The sequence below is a fragment of the Anabas testudineus genome, chromosome 11, assembly GCF_900324465.2.
Source record: "Anabas testudineus chromosome 11, fAnaTes1.2, whole genome shotgun sequence".
Classification (NCBI taxonomy): domain Eukaryota; kingdom Metazoa; phylum Chordata; class Actinopteri; order Anabantiformes; family Anabantidae; genus Anabas; species Anabas testudineus.
The window spans coordinates 911,315-926,085 of NC_046620.1; the positions used below are offsets into that span (position 1 = coordinate 911,315).

The following is a 14,771-nucleotide window of genomic DNA, read 5'->3' on the forward strand; positions in this document are numbered from 1 at the left end:
GCCCAGGCTTGAATCTGTATGTGTGAATGCACCATTAGAGCTTCAGTATTGTCTGCTGACATTTGACCACTAAACTCTGGAGAAAAAATGATCTGAGCTTGTTTGTACCATGTAGACTGTTTGTGTGAATGACAGGAAGCCCTCATTAAGCAAACGGAGCTCAGCTAAACTTCCACAGTCTGAACTAGGACACGTTTCACACTGTGGTGGAAATACCAGACTGAAATTCAGTGTCCGGGAATATGAGGCAAATCAGTCATAGTTAGACTTTGGGTGGAGTTTCTTTTATATATGAATGTCTCGTCTGTGCTGCAGCCTCGCTCTGTGGTTTAGTCTCGCCTAAGAATCTTGAAAACGGCATCAGACCCGACGACAACGCAGCAGAAGATTCTTTTTACTTTGTGCACAAATAGAAGAACGGCAGAACAGAACAACAGCAGCTGCTGAGCGCATGTCGCCTTTGATTCACACACCTCCTCCTCATCAAAGAGAAAAGGTTACCGGGTGGCTCCTGACAGTAATGGGTCTCCTGGTGCATTGTGGGACGGCGGTCTACAACAGCTCTTTGATGTGAACTCGCGTTATCAGCATGACCGAGGACCACATCACATCCTGACCACTGCATTTAAATGAAATAAATAATAAAGATGAATAAATAAAGTAAAGGGTCAAACTCAGGTGGAGTTAGGGTTCTCTCTCTCGGAACAGGTATTTTCCTGAGCAGTTTCTGTGGCGTTGACCTCACCTGCAGTGAAAGGTAGAAGGATTTCTGTTCACAGCTCCACCCAGTGTCCGAGTCAGTGGACTAGGTTCAAGATACTTTGCAATTTCCCACTACCCCCTTTAAATGAAATTAAACAAAATCACAGTTTCTCAGTCATAATTAGATGTTGCCATGAACGCTGTTTACAAAATGGAAACTAGTAATAACTGTAATTACATGGACACAGCACAGAGTCTTGATCAAACAATTAAAGAGAGCAGAACTTCAATACATGGAGGTCAGTGCGTTCACTCCAGGTTGCCGTGCACCCATGCAAATATTTCACTAAAGTTTGATTTAGCTGGAATTTGTTCTGTTCCACGTCGAAGCTGCTCTGAACAGCTACTGTAGCTCTGCTGCAGTATTAATTTGACAGTTAGCAGCTCAGAGAGCTATTGTAACTGTTGCTGCACTGGTAAATCGTTGCTGCAAAGATTTCCCATGGAGTCGTGAGTATCCTTTACAAATGTGTTGAATGAACCTTATTGCTCGTAAAACATTTCCAAAGCTAATTACGCCCGTGTTTACTATCTTAAAGTCTTTTGTGTGCTGTTGCATTGCTGCATGTGCTGCTGTGTTACAGTCTCCTGTGTATTAGTGGAATATTACAAGGACCCAGTGCGTGCACGTGGTTTCTGTAAGGCCAGACTGACTCCATGATGCTGAGATCAGGGCTCTGAGGGGGCAACACCATCTGTTGAATCACTCATGTTCTTGTCTCTATAGATACAGTAGATATTTATGTCCCTGACGGTGCTGATGAAATTTTTGCAGACTGCTGTACAAACAGGTTCGAGCTGCTCTCATAGCCCTGCGTGAGAAACCTGTCGGAATCAGGAGCAAAGAAACCTGAGACCTCCTCCCACCCGAGGACCAGCCTAATCCAAACCTGCTTTTGTTGTGCTTGGTTCTCAGACAACATACTGTTCTGTGCCGCTGATGATGACGTGCTCTGAACCTCAAAGCTGGTTCACCTGCCGACACGTCCTCAGTCAGACCTGACTCACGTTCCTCGTTACCTTTGTGTTTGTGTTTATTTCTCATCGATGACGTGAGCGTCGACTTCACAGCCAGGAGGAAATTACACCTTTCACGCATGTGTTGCCACCAGATCACGTTCAGTACTTGTTCTTCCTGTGTTTCAGAAGCTGACGTGGAAGTCCAAAGACGTCAGCAAGTGTACGGTCAGAGGGAAGAACAGGGTGAGTTCTCCTACACTGTTCTTTTACCTCTAAATTACTCTGGTATTACCCCCATTTCCTTTTTATGGTCTGGTTTTTGTTTCTGTAATGACTCTTATTCTTAAAACAGTGGGATGTTAAAGAAAACAGAAAGTCACAGGCAGCGTGTCGATGAAATCAACCCATTGTTCCTACTTTTGACCAGCAGCTGTTTGACAGATGCTAAACTGTGAAGAAACGTTTCATCGTGACAGATTTGATGAATGAGCATCGTTGACACGTTTTTCTTTCGAGTTCACCGACACTAGAGATAAAATTAGAAATTCTCATTGCTCCCGAAAAACAAATGTCTTCATTCTTGTAGAGATAAGATGTTATCACGTCATGATATGATTAATGAGTGTTGTCACATTCTTTACCATATTTGATGTGTGTATTTCAGGACGAGTGTTATAACTATGTTAAAGTCCTGGTGCCCAGAAACGATGAGACCCTGTTCGCCTGCGGTACCAATGCTTTCAACCCAACCTGCCGGAACTACAAGGTACACACACACTCACCTGTGCTCACCTGTGCTCACCTGTCCTGTGTCAAAGAGAGAAGAACAGGCTCAGATAAGAGCTGTGGTCATGAAATGTTTTTTTCCTGGAAAAGAGCAGTGAGAGGTTTTTAGATGTTTTACACACTAATTAAGAGTTCCTTCCCAGCTCGATAAATATTGATTTCTAACTTTCCAAGAAGCAGCGGAGAAAAGTTTCTAAATGTTTTCTTTTAGGAGCGACAAGCTTTTCATATTCCAAACATGCAGTGAAATCTGTTCTTTGATTATTTAGCATTAAAACACTAAATCTCTTCTCAAATGCTTTGTGTATCTGATCAGACGTCAGATCTTTAAATTGTAGATGACGGAGTGTAAAACCTGGACTTTCAGCCTTTGTGGTTTGAGCTCTACCTAAGTTGAATGTTCCTATGCCGTCCGTTCAACAAGTGTTATATAATCGTTCACTATCATATTTCCAATCCAGACTTTCTTTTTCCTTCATTGTATTTAGGTTTGCTAACTTCATTCAACCCAGGATTTCTGTGTTTCTTTCATCTTTTGCACTTTGGCTTAAATTTCATGTATATTTCAAGACGTGGTCAGAGCAGAAGAACATCGACACACTGCAGATGGCTGTGCGTTCAGAATCACAATGCTGTCAGAACAATCGCATAGATTCAAATAATTCAAAGTCCCAGAGCGTCGAGGCCATGACGCACCAACCCAGCATCAAAGAACTGGAGGCGGCCGACCGTCGAGTCGCCTCAAGTCGCTTTCATCTGGCACCAACAGGTGGCGTGTTTATCATTCAACAACAGGTAGCAGAAGAAGATCCAGGACAGAGGCTAACAAACTTGAAAATAAAGCTGCTTTACTCACAGTATTCACTCAACATCGACGGCTTATAGCTACTTCTAATGACACTTTGTCTAATTGGTTGGTACCTGGGTCCGTTTCTGTTCACAGTGGTTTCTCTTATCAGGGGTCCGTCCCTGAATTGGTCGGACTAATAACAGTGTGGGAACACGACCAACTGAGAGCTGGTTGTGTTCCAGCAGCAGACAGATAATTTGACATTTGTTTAATTAGTGTATTAATTATTATTTTTAAAAGATCATCTTTGTAATGTAATTTTTTACATTTATTGAAATAACAACACAAACTACCTACAGCTGACCTTCATTGCATTTCAGAACATCTCTAGTCTGCCTTTCTGTTTGGTACATGATGTCGTGCGTCTCCATACTTTATGGCTTTGGCCTTTTTCTAACTTGCCTATTTTCCTCTGAGCTGTTGAATCATCACTAACGTCGGGTTAATGAGCAGAAAGACTGGGTGCAGGAATAAGTTGACTTTTATTTTGACGGCGTTCCCCTGCTCGTTCACTTCCCTAATTGAAAGTGTCAGGCAGCTCCAGACGCCTCATCAATGCCAAACACAACACTTTCACAAAAACCACAATTTCAGGTGCCGATCCGGAGCCGTGTTTTTTTTTTTCACGCTGCTGCGATGCTGGAAGTTTGACTGACAGACGCTGACCCCGTTTATTAGAAGCTTTCTGTGCTTTGAAACCTTCCGGCAGCAGCAAAAACAACACGTTTACCTGAAAATGAGGCAGTTTTTCTTCTTTTCTGAAGAGTTTGGATCTAACAAAGAGACACGAGCACTTGAAAAACACACTGATGCCTTCTCTCCTTTTGTGATTGATGTCATAAAAAAGTCAGCTTGTACTTTTTAAAGAACAGGAAGTGATTTGAATGTTTGTGAACTTTGTATTCCGCTGTTTTACAAGGCTTTAGATAATTTAAACACATTTAATTACAATTATGCATTAAAAAGACTGACAAGTATTTTAATCTGAAGTAAATCAGCCAGACTTTGAAAGAAAAATGGACCTTGTAGTAAGATATTTAGTCAAACTGCTGTAACAGAGAATGTGTTTCTGCTGATGACTTTAATTAGACATTAATATTTGAGTGTGACAATGCACCACATACATGAACACATACATGTTCAAAGTAGTCGTCGGTATCTGGTTTCATTTACAGTGGAGCTTTATAGTTTAAGATAGTTTTTCTATTTCTGTGTGAACTATTCGTCTATAACTCTTTAATCTACCTTATAATGGGGAAATCTTCAACTGCTTCTTATTTAGAGATCGTCCATGTTAAACTCTCATTAGTCAGGATTCATTGCTGTAAATCTGAAATCTTCCTTGAGTGTTTTTAAGCAGCAGGTTGTCGTAGACACGGTCCTACTGATGCCTTTTCATTTATCCACATCCTCGTGTGGAGCCGGAGCGGATGATGGCTAACGTGCACAGACAGTGATGGAAGTGAAGGTCGAGCGCTGCTGCATGAGACTGCTGGCCAGAAACCGGCCGAGATAAATTAGGAAGGAAAACAGTTGAATTAAAGCGTGAGATTAAATGTTGATTTAATTTGACCTGGTGGTGCTGAACTCTAAGAAAAGAGGAGAGACATGTCGTCTCCGTCAGTCCTCCTTCATGATGGAGGACTGACGGAGACAAAGACAGAAAGACTTAGAGAGAGCGGGTCACATTCAGCCCCCCGAGGGTGAAACAGCAGACGGGTTTATTTATGAGGCTTCAGGAGGGTAAATGCTGCTCTGTTAGCATTCAGCTAACGTAGCTCCAGGACACACAGTGTTATCAACACAGCTGCCAGGATGACAATGAATATTATCAGCGTATAAGTAACATGTCAATAACATTATTATCAGCATAATGAAGTGAGATACGGAGCTGGGAATAAAACAGTCAACTAGCGCGCCGTCAGACGCTGCTTCTCTTCTTCTGTTGTCTCTTCTCGGTGCAGTTTGATGTGTGTTTGACAGACGACAACAAACTGAACAAACAGCTGCTGCTTCACGTCTGAACTCCGACTCACTAAAAGCAAACGGGTCGGTTCTTTCAGATGAGTTCGTTAATACCGTCACCAGCCGTTATTAACAGAGCTGTCAGTGGATCTAATGGTGTATTATTAGCTCAGGTACTGGATGAAGCGCCTCCCTGCTGAGCACCGACTGACACCAGCTGATTAGAAGCATTATTATCCTCCCTGCTGACACGTCCTGAATAATATTAGCTCCCATTATTCACAACATATCAAGCTGGAGCTGTGACGCTTTAAAGGAGTTGCTGAACGACAGTAAAGTGCGATGGGACGTTTTTCTTTTCCTCTTTCACTTTGTTATGTGTGTTTGTCCTTAAACGTAGTAGAGAATAAAAAACGATTGGATGTGTTTCTGTCCTGTTCCTTCCTCAGATGATGTCTATGGAGCAGGTTGGGGAGGAGGTGGTTGGTCAGGCTCGTTGTCCCTTTGAGTCCGGTCAGTCCAACGTCGGACTGTTTGCCGGTGAGTCAAGCGCCCTTGACCTCTTAGAAAATAACCTAACGACCTTTAACAAGTGGTTTTCTGTAGTCGTAGACGTGTTGTCATAGTAATTTGAATATTTATTCAGGTTAGCAGTCAAACCAAACGACTTCTGAACCTTATTTTTTATTCACTTCTCACTGTGAAGTTGTTTGTTTTTAATCAGGAGGAGATTTCTACTCAGCCACCATGACCGACTTCCTGGCAAGTGACGCCGTCATCTACAGAAGCCTCGGGGAGGGCCGACCCGTCCTGAGAACCGTCAAGTATGACTCCAAGTGGCTTCGGGGTGAGTCACAAAACTCAGTCACATGTCATTGTTCTTACATAGTTTATGTCAGTGTTTGACTACATAATGTCCAACTGTGCAATTTTATATTTATATTATATTTATATTGTGGTTTAAACAACACTCACCTTAAAATCCTACAATCCACTCTGTTCACGTCTGAGTTAGAGGACGTTTGTGGGCGGTTTAACCAAATGTGAAGGTTAATTGAGTAGTAAAACCATTATTTTAAAACATGTACAAGTAATAACGGACATTTGGATATTCGAGTGGATGACACCATCATACACCTGCTCCATTGCACCTACACCCACCTGGACAAGCCTGGGGGCTTAGTGAGGATCATGTTCTTTGATTTCTCCAGTGCATTCAACACCATCCGGCCTGCACTGCTGGGAGAGAAATTAAAAAACATGCAGGTCAACACTCCCCTGATTTCCTGGATCATGGACTACCTCACTGACCGTCCACAGTACGTCCACCTGCAGAACTGTTTGTCAGACACTGTGGTCTGTAGCACAGGTGCTCCACAGGGGACAGTTCTGTCTCCATTCCTCTTCACCCTGTACACCTCAGACTTCAGGTACAACTCAGAGTCCTGTCATCTTCAGAAGTTCTCTGATGACAGTTGTAGGATGTATTAAGGGTGGAGATGTCACGGAGTACCGTGGAGTGGTGGACAGTTTTGTTGACTGGTGTGGACTCAACTGGACTGGACTAAGAACTCAGCAGCATTGTACAAACAGGCTCAGAGCCGGATGTACTTTCTGAGGAGACTCAGGTCCTTCAACGTCTGCAGCACCATGCTGTGGATGTTTTATAAGTCTGTGGTTCCAGTGTCATCTTCTATGCTGTGGTCTGCTGGAGCGGCAGCATGAAGGTGTCAGACACTAACAGACTGAACAAACTGATCAGGACTGGCTCTGTTCTGGGGGTGGAGCTGGACCCTCTACATGTTGTTGCTGAAAGGAGGATGCTGTCCAAACTCCTCTCAATCCTGGACAATCCCTCCCACCCACTGCACAGTGTGTTGGACAGAGGAGCACGTTCAGCCAAAGACTGATCAACGTCAAGTTCTCCACGCCAGAGGAGGTCCTTTCTATCTGAGACCATGAATCTTTACAATTCCTCCCCCCTCTGTAAGGGGTGGGGGAACTGAACATCAGAATCATCAGAATCATTATTTATGTCATATTTATGTTAATACTCCACCCTGGTCTATAATTTTGCCCTATTTTCATCCATACTTTAACTTTCACAAGGCGAATCAAAATCCCTCTGGGATTAATAAAGTTTTTTGTATCTTGAATTCCTGTTGACCTTGATAAATGTCAGTCAGTACTCACTTCTTAACCATAAATGTTGTGAGTTACTGAAGTTAAATCCAACCTCCGTCTATATGAGCGATGAATAAAACTCACAGCTGAAACTAACAAGTTCATGTTATTTCTCTGTGGGACTTTGAAAGGTAAAAACACAGAAACTGATTATGTAGGCGAGACAGGTTGAGGGTAAAATACATGAACAAACTTTTATCACCCAGTAAGTGCTTCCAGCCAAAGAAGCTGTGAGGAAAGTTTTGACTTGAAAATGGAGGAAATCAATAATAATATTCCTTTTTTTTTTCTTTCTCTCTGCAGAGCCGCACTTCCTGCACGCTATTGACTACGGTAACTACGTCTACTTTTTCCTCAGTGAGATCGCTGTGGAGTACACCGCCCTGGGCAAGGTACGTCTGTCTCTGTATGTGTGAACATTTTATTCCAAAAGCAAAGAGATGGTTGAAACTGTTTATGGACTTTGCATCACTTTAAGTAAAGTACTAATTTACTGTAAATGGCATTATCCATAGATTAGAAAACCTAATTTCTCTGTCATGAAGCAGACTTTGTTTTATCCATGAATTGTAAAGAAAGGACAACAGTGAGTTATTGTTAAATTATTAAATATTTTCTTTTTCCAAAATCCCAACTCATGTACAGATTCTAAGGGTGTATCTAAACTGTGACGAGGTGAAGTCGTTCATCTGTTGAATTCAGGAAGTGCATTTATTCCCATTTATGAAAATGTCTTAATAAGTTTAAATGTTAGTCCAGGAACTGTTTCTAAGCCTCTGCAGTCTCTCATGGAGGAAAGACTAATAGAGTAGAATGTATTCAGACATTAAAAGAAACCACTCAGAGTTAAGAATTTAAATGTTGTGTGACCAGGTAAGTAGGCAGGAAGTATGTGACCAGAATCCTCCTAACTCTCTATTTTACGTCTGGTACACTGTTCCTGATCTGTGAATCAAATAGGACGATGGATTAAACTTCTTCTTCACTTGTTCATCTCTGTCTCACCTCTCTCAAGGTGGTGTTTTCTCGAGTTGCCCGGGTGTGTAAGAATGATAACGGAGGATCTCCCCGAGTTCTGGAGAGATACTGGACTTCTTTTCTAAAGGTAACTCCACACTCAGTTTTACCTACATGAAATCAATCCACTTTTCTTGTATAATGTCTTTTGTACAAGTTATTGGAACTGATGTAGTGATGGCTAATAAAAAATTAAATTAAATTAAATAAATGATTGCTTACATTGTACTTCACTTGTGTCACTAGTGTCTGCCTGAATGACTAAATTTAAATGTAAATAATACAAGAAAAAGGGATTAAATAAATATAGCTGCTGTTTTTTGACCTCATCAATGAGATGTAATGAACGTGTTGAATGGAGGATATTTAACTCCTCGTCTGATATTTGGATGCTGTGTTCAGGCGCGACTTAACTGCTCCGTTCCCGGAGACTCCTTCTTCTACTTTGACGTTCTTCAGTCTCTCACTAACGTGCTGCAGATCAACCAGAGACCTGCTGTGGTCGGAGTCTTCACTACTCAGGCAAACAGGTAAACATGACAGTGTGTGTGTGGGAGGGGCGTGTTAGAACATATATAATAATAATAATAATAATAATAATAATAATAATAATATGATACCTTTAATAATAATAATAATAATAATAATAATAATAATAATAATAATAATAATAATAATAATAATATGCCTTTAGAATAAAAACAGTTGGGACACTACTAAAGTATCAATAACTAAAAGAGAAGAATGGGTCAAATAATAAAAGTTAAATACACCACAGACGTGAAACGAAACACTAGAGATCACTTCGACAACTCCTGACTGTGATTTTATTTCTCATCTTTTGACTTGGCTACGTGTATTTTTTAGCTTTTCATGGAACAAATGAAGAATACCATTCTTGTTGTCCTGTGAACACGATGTTTTATATAAGACCTGCCTTCAGCTTTTCTCTTTTGCTTATGAAGCTGAAAATTCTTGTTTCCCAATTAAGGAATATTTCCTCCTAATTAAAATCACATAAAGCAACACTGGCTTTCACTGAACTGTGACTGTGACAGTAGTAAAGTGTGTACGTATGTCTGTGGTGAACAGTGAGGACATTTTTAGTCAGCGTGCCTTTACTAAGTGTTTTGTCCTTCAAACCCTCTTTGTAGGGTCAGGATTACGAATTGTGCCATTGAGTGTCCTCAGAAGTAAACAGTGGACGTATAGAACTACTCATTTCCTGTTTTTTCTTTTCTTCTTCTGTATGTTACCACCGTGCATTTCTCCCTTTCTTCTTTCGCCAGGGTATTCAGCTCATTAGTTGTCACTGCTCGATGTGCTGCATTCATGTGTTAATGACAGTAGAGTCGGGAGGTCAGCCCTCTCTCCGTATGCTTCTAGTGAACTCTTTATGTTTGTTTACACTCAGCCTACATTATATAATGTTTGAGCTCGCTGCAGTGAGTCAGAGACTCAGTCGAGAGCTCTGCGGCTGGACTTTCATCATATTTCAAGGTTCTTCATTTTAAAGTGTTCAGGTCACTGGAGTCTCAGCAGCAGTTAGTTGGTTTTGGTTTAGTTTCACTTCAGGTTTTGGTGTTCGCACTAGAATGCAGCTTGTTGAATGTGGATCTGCCTGTGTTTCTCTGCAGTATCCCTGGCTCTGCAGTTTGTGCTTTTTACATGGACGACATAGAGAAAGTATTCAATGGAAAATTCAAAGAGCAGCGGACCAGTGACTCATCCTGGACTCCGGTGCCAGACGAGCAGGTTCCCAGACCAAGGTGAGACACGTCAGTGTTAGCTAAGGTCGGAATTATTTGAACCCAGTACTACACAAACATACGTTTATTGCTCTTCTCCAGGCCTGGTACATGTGCAGGTGACGGTCCAGCTGCAGACTACAAATCGTCCGTTCAGTTTCCAGATGAGACGCTGACATTTATCAAGTCGTATCCTCTGATGGATGAAGCTGTTCCGTCTGTCAATGACCGACCCTGCTTTACCAGGACCTCCAGCAGGTATGACACAGAAAATAAATGTGCACGGAGTAAAAACAGTCAAACTGTTGGTGGATGGCTGAGAACCGCTCTATGACCATTCAGACAGATTCTATCAGCCCTGTCATTCATTTGCATGAAACAGGTCCAGTGTTGTATTCTTTAAGTCCAGCCAAATGGCTTTTGACATTTTATTTAGTAACATAATGAAGCAGCCACCAACACCATTCATTTCACTGTATTAATTCAGGGCTGTGTTCACACTAAATACCTGCTCACACTGCGACTGCACAATATCACGCAGCGTATGGATCTGACTGCTTTCATGCCGTGAAATGTGTCATTGTTGGAGACGACTGATGCCTCCAAACGCTCTCACATGTTTTGTTGCTGTTGTTTTCCGATTTAGACGACATCTTTGACGTGTGTCGTGTTTAGTTGGAGCTGAAATTTGATTTTAGTTCAGTCTATATCAAGTAACACCTGACTGACTCTAATCAGCTGGTCCCAGTCGTCAGTATGTTGTTTTTTAACTGTGATAGATTAAAACATGTGCAGGTTGTGTTTGTAGACACTAATGTACAGATCTGACTTGAAGATTTAACATCCATCACTGCACGCCTGCTGGCTGTGACGAGCATTCACAACATACATTTCTATCTAACTGCAGAAACGTATCTAAAATATTTGAAAGTTTAATTTTATCTTTCTGCATCAACGAGCAGTGAATCAGGTTTAAGCTTTAATTCACCCAGATGACAGAAGGGCAGAGCACTCCTGGGAGTCTAATATGACAGTGACAGAAATCTGAGAGGTCAAAAGGAATGTAGAGGCACGTTTTGAAATGACTGCAGCAACACGGCAACTTGAAGCATCTAGGATAATCATGCGTATCTGCTTTGATTAGATGTCAGCTCATAGGAAGTAGCCGCTCTCCTCCTCTGTCTCTGACTTGGTGCTCTGAACATTTCTGACCTTTTTAATCTGCGACTGCAGGTTTGAAATGAGTTTCTGAAGGATTCTAATTATCAGTCTGGAATAGGAATGAGACTCTTAATACTGTGCATGAATTAGCCTCTGCTCTGGAAAGGCCTGAGCTGACCCAGATAATGATGATGTGGATGTCCAAAGGGCTGCACAGATCCTTCCCCTCTCTTATATACATACAGAGCACTCAGGGTTACTGTGAGTCATCAAGAGCTGTAAATTAGTTTCTGTGGATAAAACAACACTTCCCTGTATTTACGTTATATACATCAGATGATTTTATCTGCCCATATAAACAGCATGCTGGAAACTGACAAAGTAATTTTGTAATATGTTGTGTGAGTTTAGTGTTCAGACAATTAAAGTAATAGTAGGGAGAAAATGGAAAACTAGACTCCATCACTAGATCCATTAAATATACATTTTATATCAGACTGTGTTGAGCCAACTTGTGCTATTCTCGAGCATCTCTCTTTACCTCCCAGGTCTAAGCTGACCCAGATCGTGGTGGACGTTTCAGCCGGTCCCTACAAAGACCGGACGGTGATGTTCCTGGGCTCAGATGACGGCCGAGTCCTGAAGGTTTTGGCCAGTACGCATCCCAGTGACAGCTTTGGATCCAAACTGCTGGAAGACATTGATGTTTACAATCCCTCTAAGTAAGTCTTGTGTCACTTAATGTAAGAGTCACCCTGAAGTGTACTACTGCTGCTACCAAAGCATTTAACAGATATGTTTATAGAAGAATCTACTCTGTCTGTGTCTCCAGGTGTAACGTTCAGGGTCAGGAGGACAGGAGGGTTCTGGGATTGGAGCTAGACAAGGACCATCATGCTTTGTTTGTAGCCTTCAGCAGTTGTGTCATCAGAGTGCCGCTCAGTCGCTGCACCCAACACGGAGCCTGTAAAAAGTAAGACAACAAGATCCTGCGACTGTTTAAGATAATATTTACTAGTACAGTATCACCATCTGTCTGGAAAACACCGTCAGGGCATCGCATGTTAAGATAGTTCTTCTACCTTGGCTTCAGCCCCAGCCGTGGAATTAACCACCCCGTTTTTTACAGATCTTCTTCTAGTTAAATATTTTCAGCACTTGGATCAAAGTCCTGTTTCTGAAACTGAACTTTTTCCAAATTAGTTTCCATTAGTTGGTTGGTTCAGTTTTCTGCAACATGTTTTGCAGGACATGTTTTGGCAAAGATCCAGAAATGAGAAAGGGGAAATCTTTGAAACATTAAAATGCAGAGCATAATTTGGCGTCATAATCAATATTGGAGCAGTGAGCGTGTGCCAGGGGAAACGGGGATGCCGAATCTGAAAAGTGAAATATGAACAAAAAGAATCTTATTTATAGACATCATTAGACTGAACAGATCCAGAGATCCAAACTCAAATTAGAGCACATTTATCACTGAAGAGACGTGCACACGCGCACACACTGAGTTGTTAATCAGTCATGTTTTAATTACAGAGTAGGATGAATGAATGTCAGCCGTGTGATGTAGTAACACAGCTGCAGTGCAGCGAGGCTCCACCGGCTGAGGCTCTATTATAGAAAGTAATGTGCTGCAACGCTTCAGGACATGTTTGCGATCTTTGCACAGGTTGAAAACTATTCTGAGTTCTTCTTTTTTGTTTTGCTTGTTTTATTTTAACCTCAGACAGGTTGAAAACATAATGACTGTCGAATAAACTTCTTCTTCCCTGGTTCTCCAGATCCTGCCTGGCCTCTCGTGACCCTTACTGCATCTGGCTGCGGACTGGGAGTTGTGCCAACATGGCGCCCGGCTTCAAGTACGTGTCACTTCGTCTTTTTCCTGTCTGTTTGTCACTCACCTTTTCCCTCGTTTCTTTCTTTCTTCTTTCCTGTGAGCCGCCATCAATCTGGCAGCTAATAAAGCTCTGAAGGCTCCGCTCGTATATCTGCCGCCTCGAGAAAAGGGTTGTATATCTGAAAGATGCAAATCCATGATGCCTTTCACACTCGCAGCCAAAGTAAAAAGATGGATGGGGAAACATAATGGGAACAAATGTTAAAGCGGATGTCAGCAGGAATGTGCTGCATGCACTTTGTTGGTATAAATCTATAAGTTGTAAAAGTTGGTTGAAAGGAGTCACGACCAGGTTCAGTTTGTTTTCTCGAGTTTGCGTTTGTGGCACCAACATCCTCTTGAACCTGTGTCAAATGTGTCACATGCACTCAGTGATCACTTCACTGGGTACGTCTTTCAAGTACACGGTAGGAACCCTCCTTCCCCAGAGACATTGTTGGCAGCATGGATTGAGCAAGGTGCTCTGAGATTCTGCTGCACAATGACATGATGGCATCACCCACTGTGAATCCGATCTGGTTACTGTGGAACCCCAGAAAACAATGAAGGAGTGGTTTTCTTCCTGCATTTATGCAACACGGGCGCCTGGCCTTTGTTTGAGACAAGAATAATCATGAACTTGTCCTTTAATGTAATCACACACCGTTATACTTCCTCCAGGAGCCAGAAGGCAGAAGGGATTTATGGATTCATGTTGTCGGAGCCAAATTTCGATGGTGCCATCTGCATGTGGCAGCAGATCTAGATTTGTCAGAGCAGGCAACATTTCACTTGTTGTTTTTTTGACTGTCCAGTTTTGGTTCTCTCCGATTCCTTTTCTTAGCTGACAACCTTGGAACCTGCTGAGCTCTCCTGCTGTGGTAGCCTGTCCACATCAAAGTTGTTGCATTCGCAGATGCTCTTCTGTGTAACACTGTGGCAACACCTGCTTATTTGAGTAACTGTGTTCTTTCTATCAGCTTGAACCGGTCTGGAAAATCTCCTCTGACCTCTCTCATTAGCAACAGCTGTTCACTGGTTGGCTTTTATATTATCTGCCCTGCTCTGTGGACCATGCACGAAAGTCCTTGACCCGTATTTTCCAGATAACCAAACAACCTGACCTTTACTAAAACTGTCATCTAGATCACAGTTCTTCTGACAGAGTGTCTTTTTATGGAGTGTCTGGCTCCATTTCAGCACCAGTACTGCTCTTTGCTCTGCCTAATCAGAATGAAACCCCAACCTGTTCTGCATTTAGCACCAAAATACCAGACTGTCAAATTTCAGGATCAATTGAACATTTAAGCATTTCGACCCACTTCTTTTAAGTCAAGTGAGTTTATTTACACTGGGCTGAGACTTTTCCTACACAGTGTCTCTTCAAGGTGTTTCACATCTACATTAAAGCAGATAGATCTGCACTGTTAACTCAAATCAAATCTGTACAGTCTGTACAATA

General features: G+C 42.0%; 1 protein-coding gene across 3 annotated transcripts in view; it reads left to right on the forward strand.

The window, feature by feature from the left end:
• The window catches only part of LOC113155161 (semaphorin-6D-like), a 120,076-nt gene that overhangs the window by 71,615 nt on the left and 33,690 nt on the right, over positions 1–14,771 (forward strand). For 2 of the 3 annotated variants that reach the window (XM_026349716.1, XM_026349717.1), the window contains exons 7-18: positions 1,909–1,965; positions 2,387–2,488; positions 5,773–5,863; positions 6,048–6,170; positions 7,811–7,899; positions 8,523–8,612; positions 8,927–9,054; positions 10,162–10,293; positions 10,375–10,530; positions 11,982–12,155; positions 12,266–12,406; positions 13,215–13,292. In XM_026349716.1, the coding sequence (XP_026205501.1) occupies positions 1,909–1,965; positions 2,387–2,488; positions 5,773–5,863; positions 6,048–6,170; positions 7,811–7,899; positions 8,523–8,612; positions 8,927–9,054; positions 10,162–10,293; positions 10,375–10,530; positions 11,982–12,155; positions 12,266–12,406; positions 13,215–13,292 (1,361 nt within the window). Of the gene's footprint in view, positions 1–1,908; positions 1,966–2,386; positions 2,489–5,572; positions 5,661–5,772; positions 5,864–6,047; positions 6,171–7,810; positions 7,900–8,522; positions 8,613–8,926; positions 9,055–10,161; positions 10,294–10,374; positions 10,531–11,981; positions 12,156–12,265; positions 12,407–13,214; positions 13,293–14,771 lie in introns of those variants that run through there. The other variant, XM_026349718.1, reaches the window with a different exon arrangement.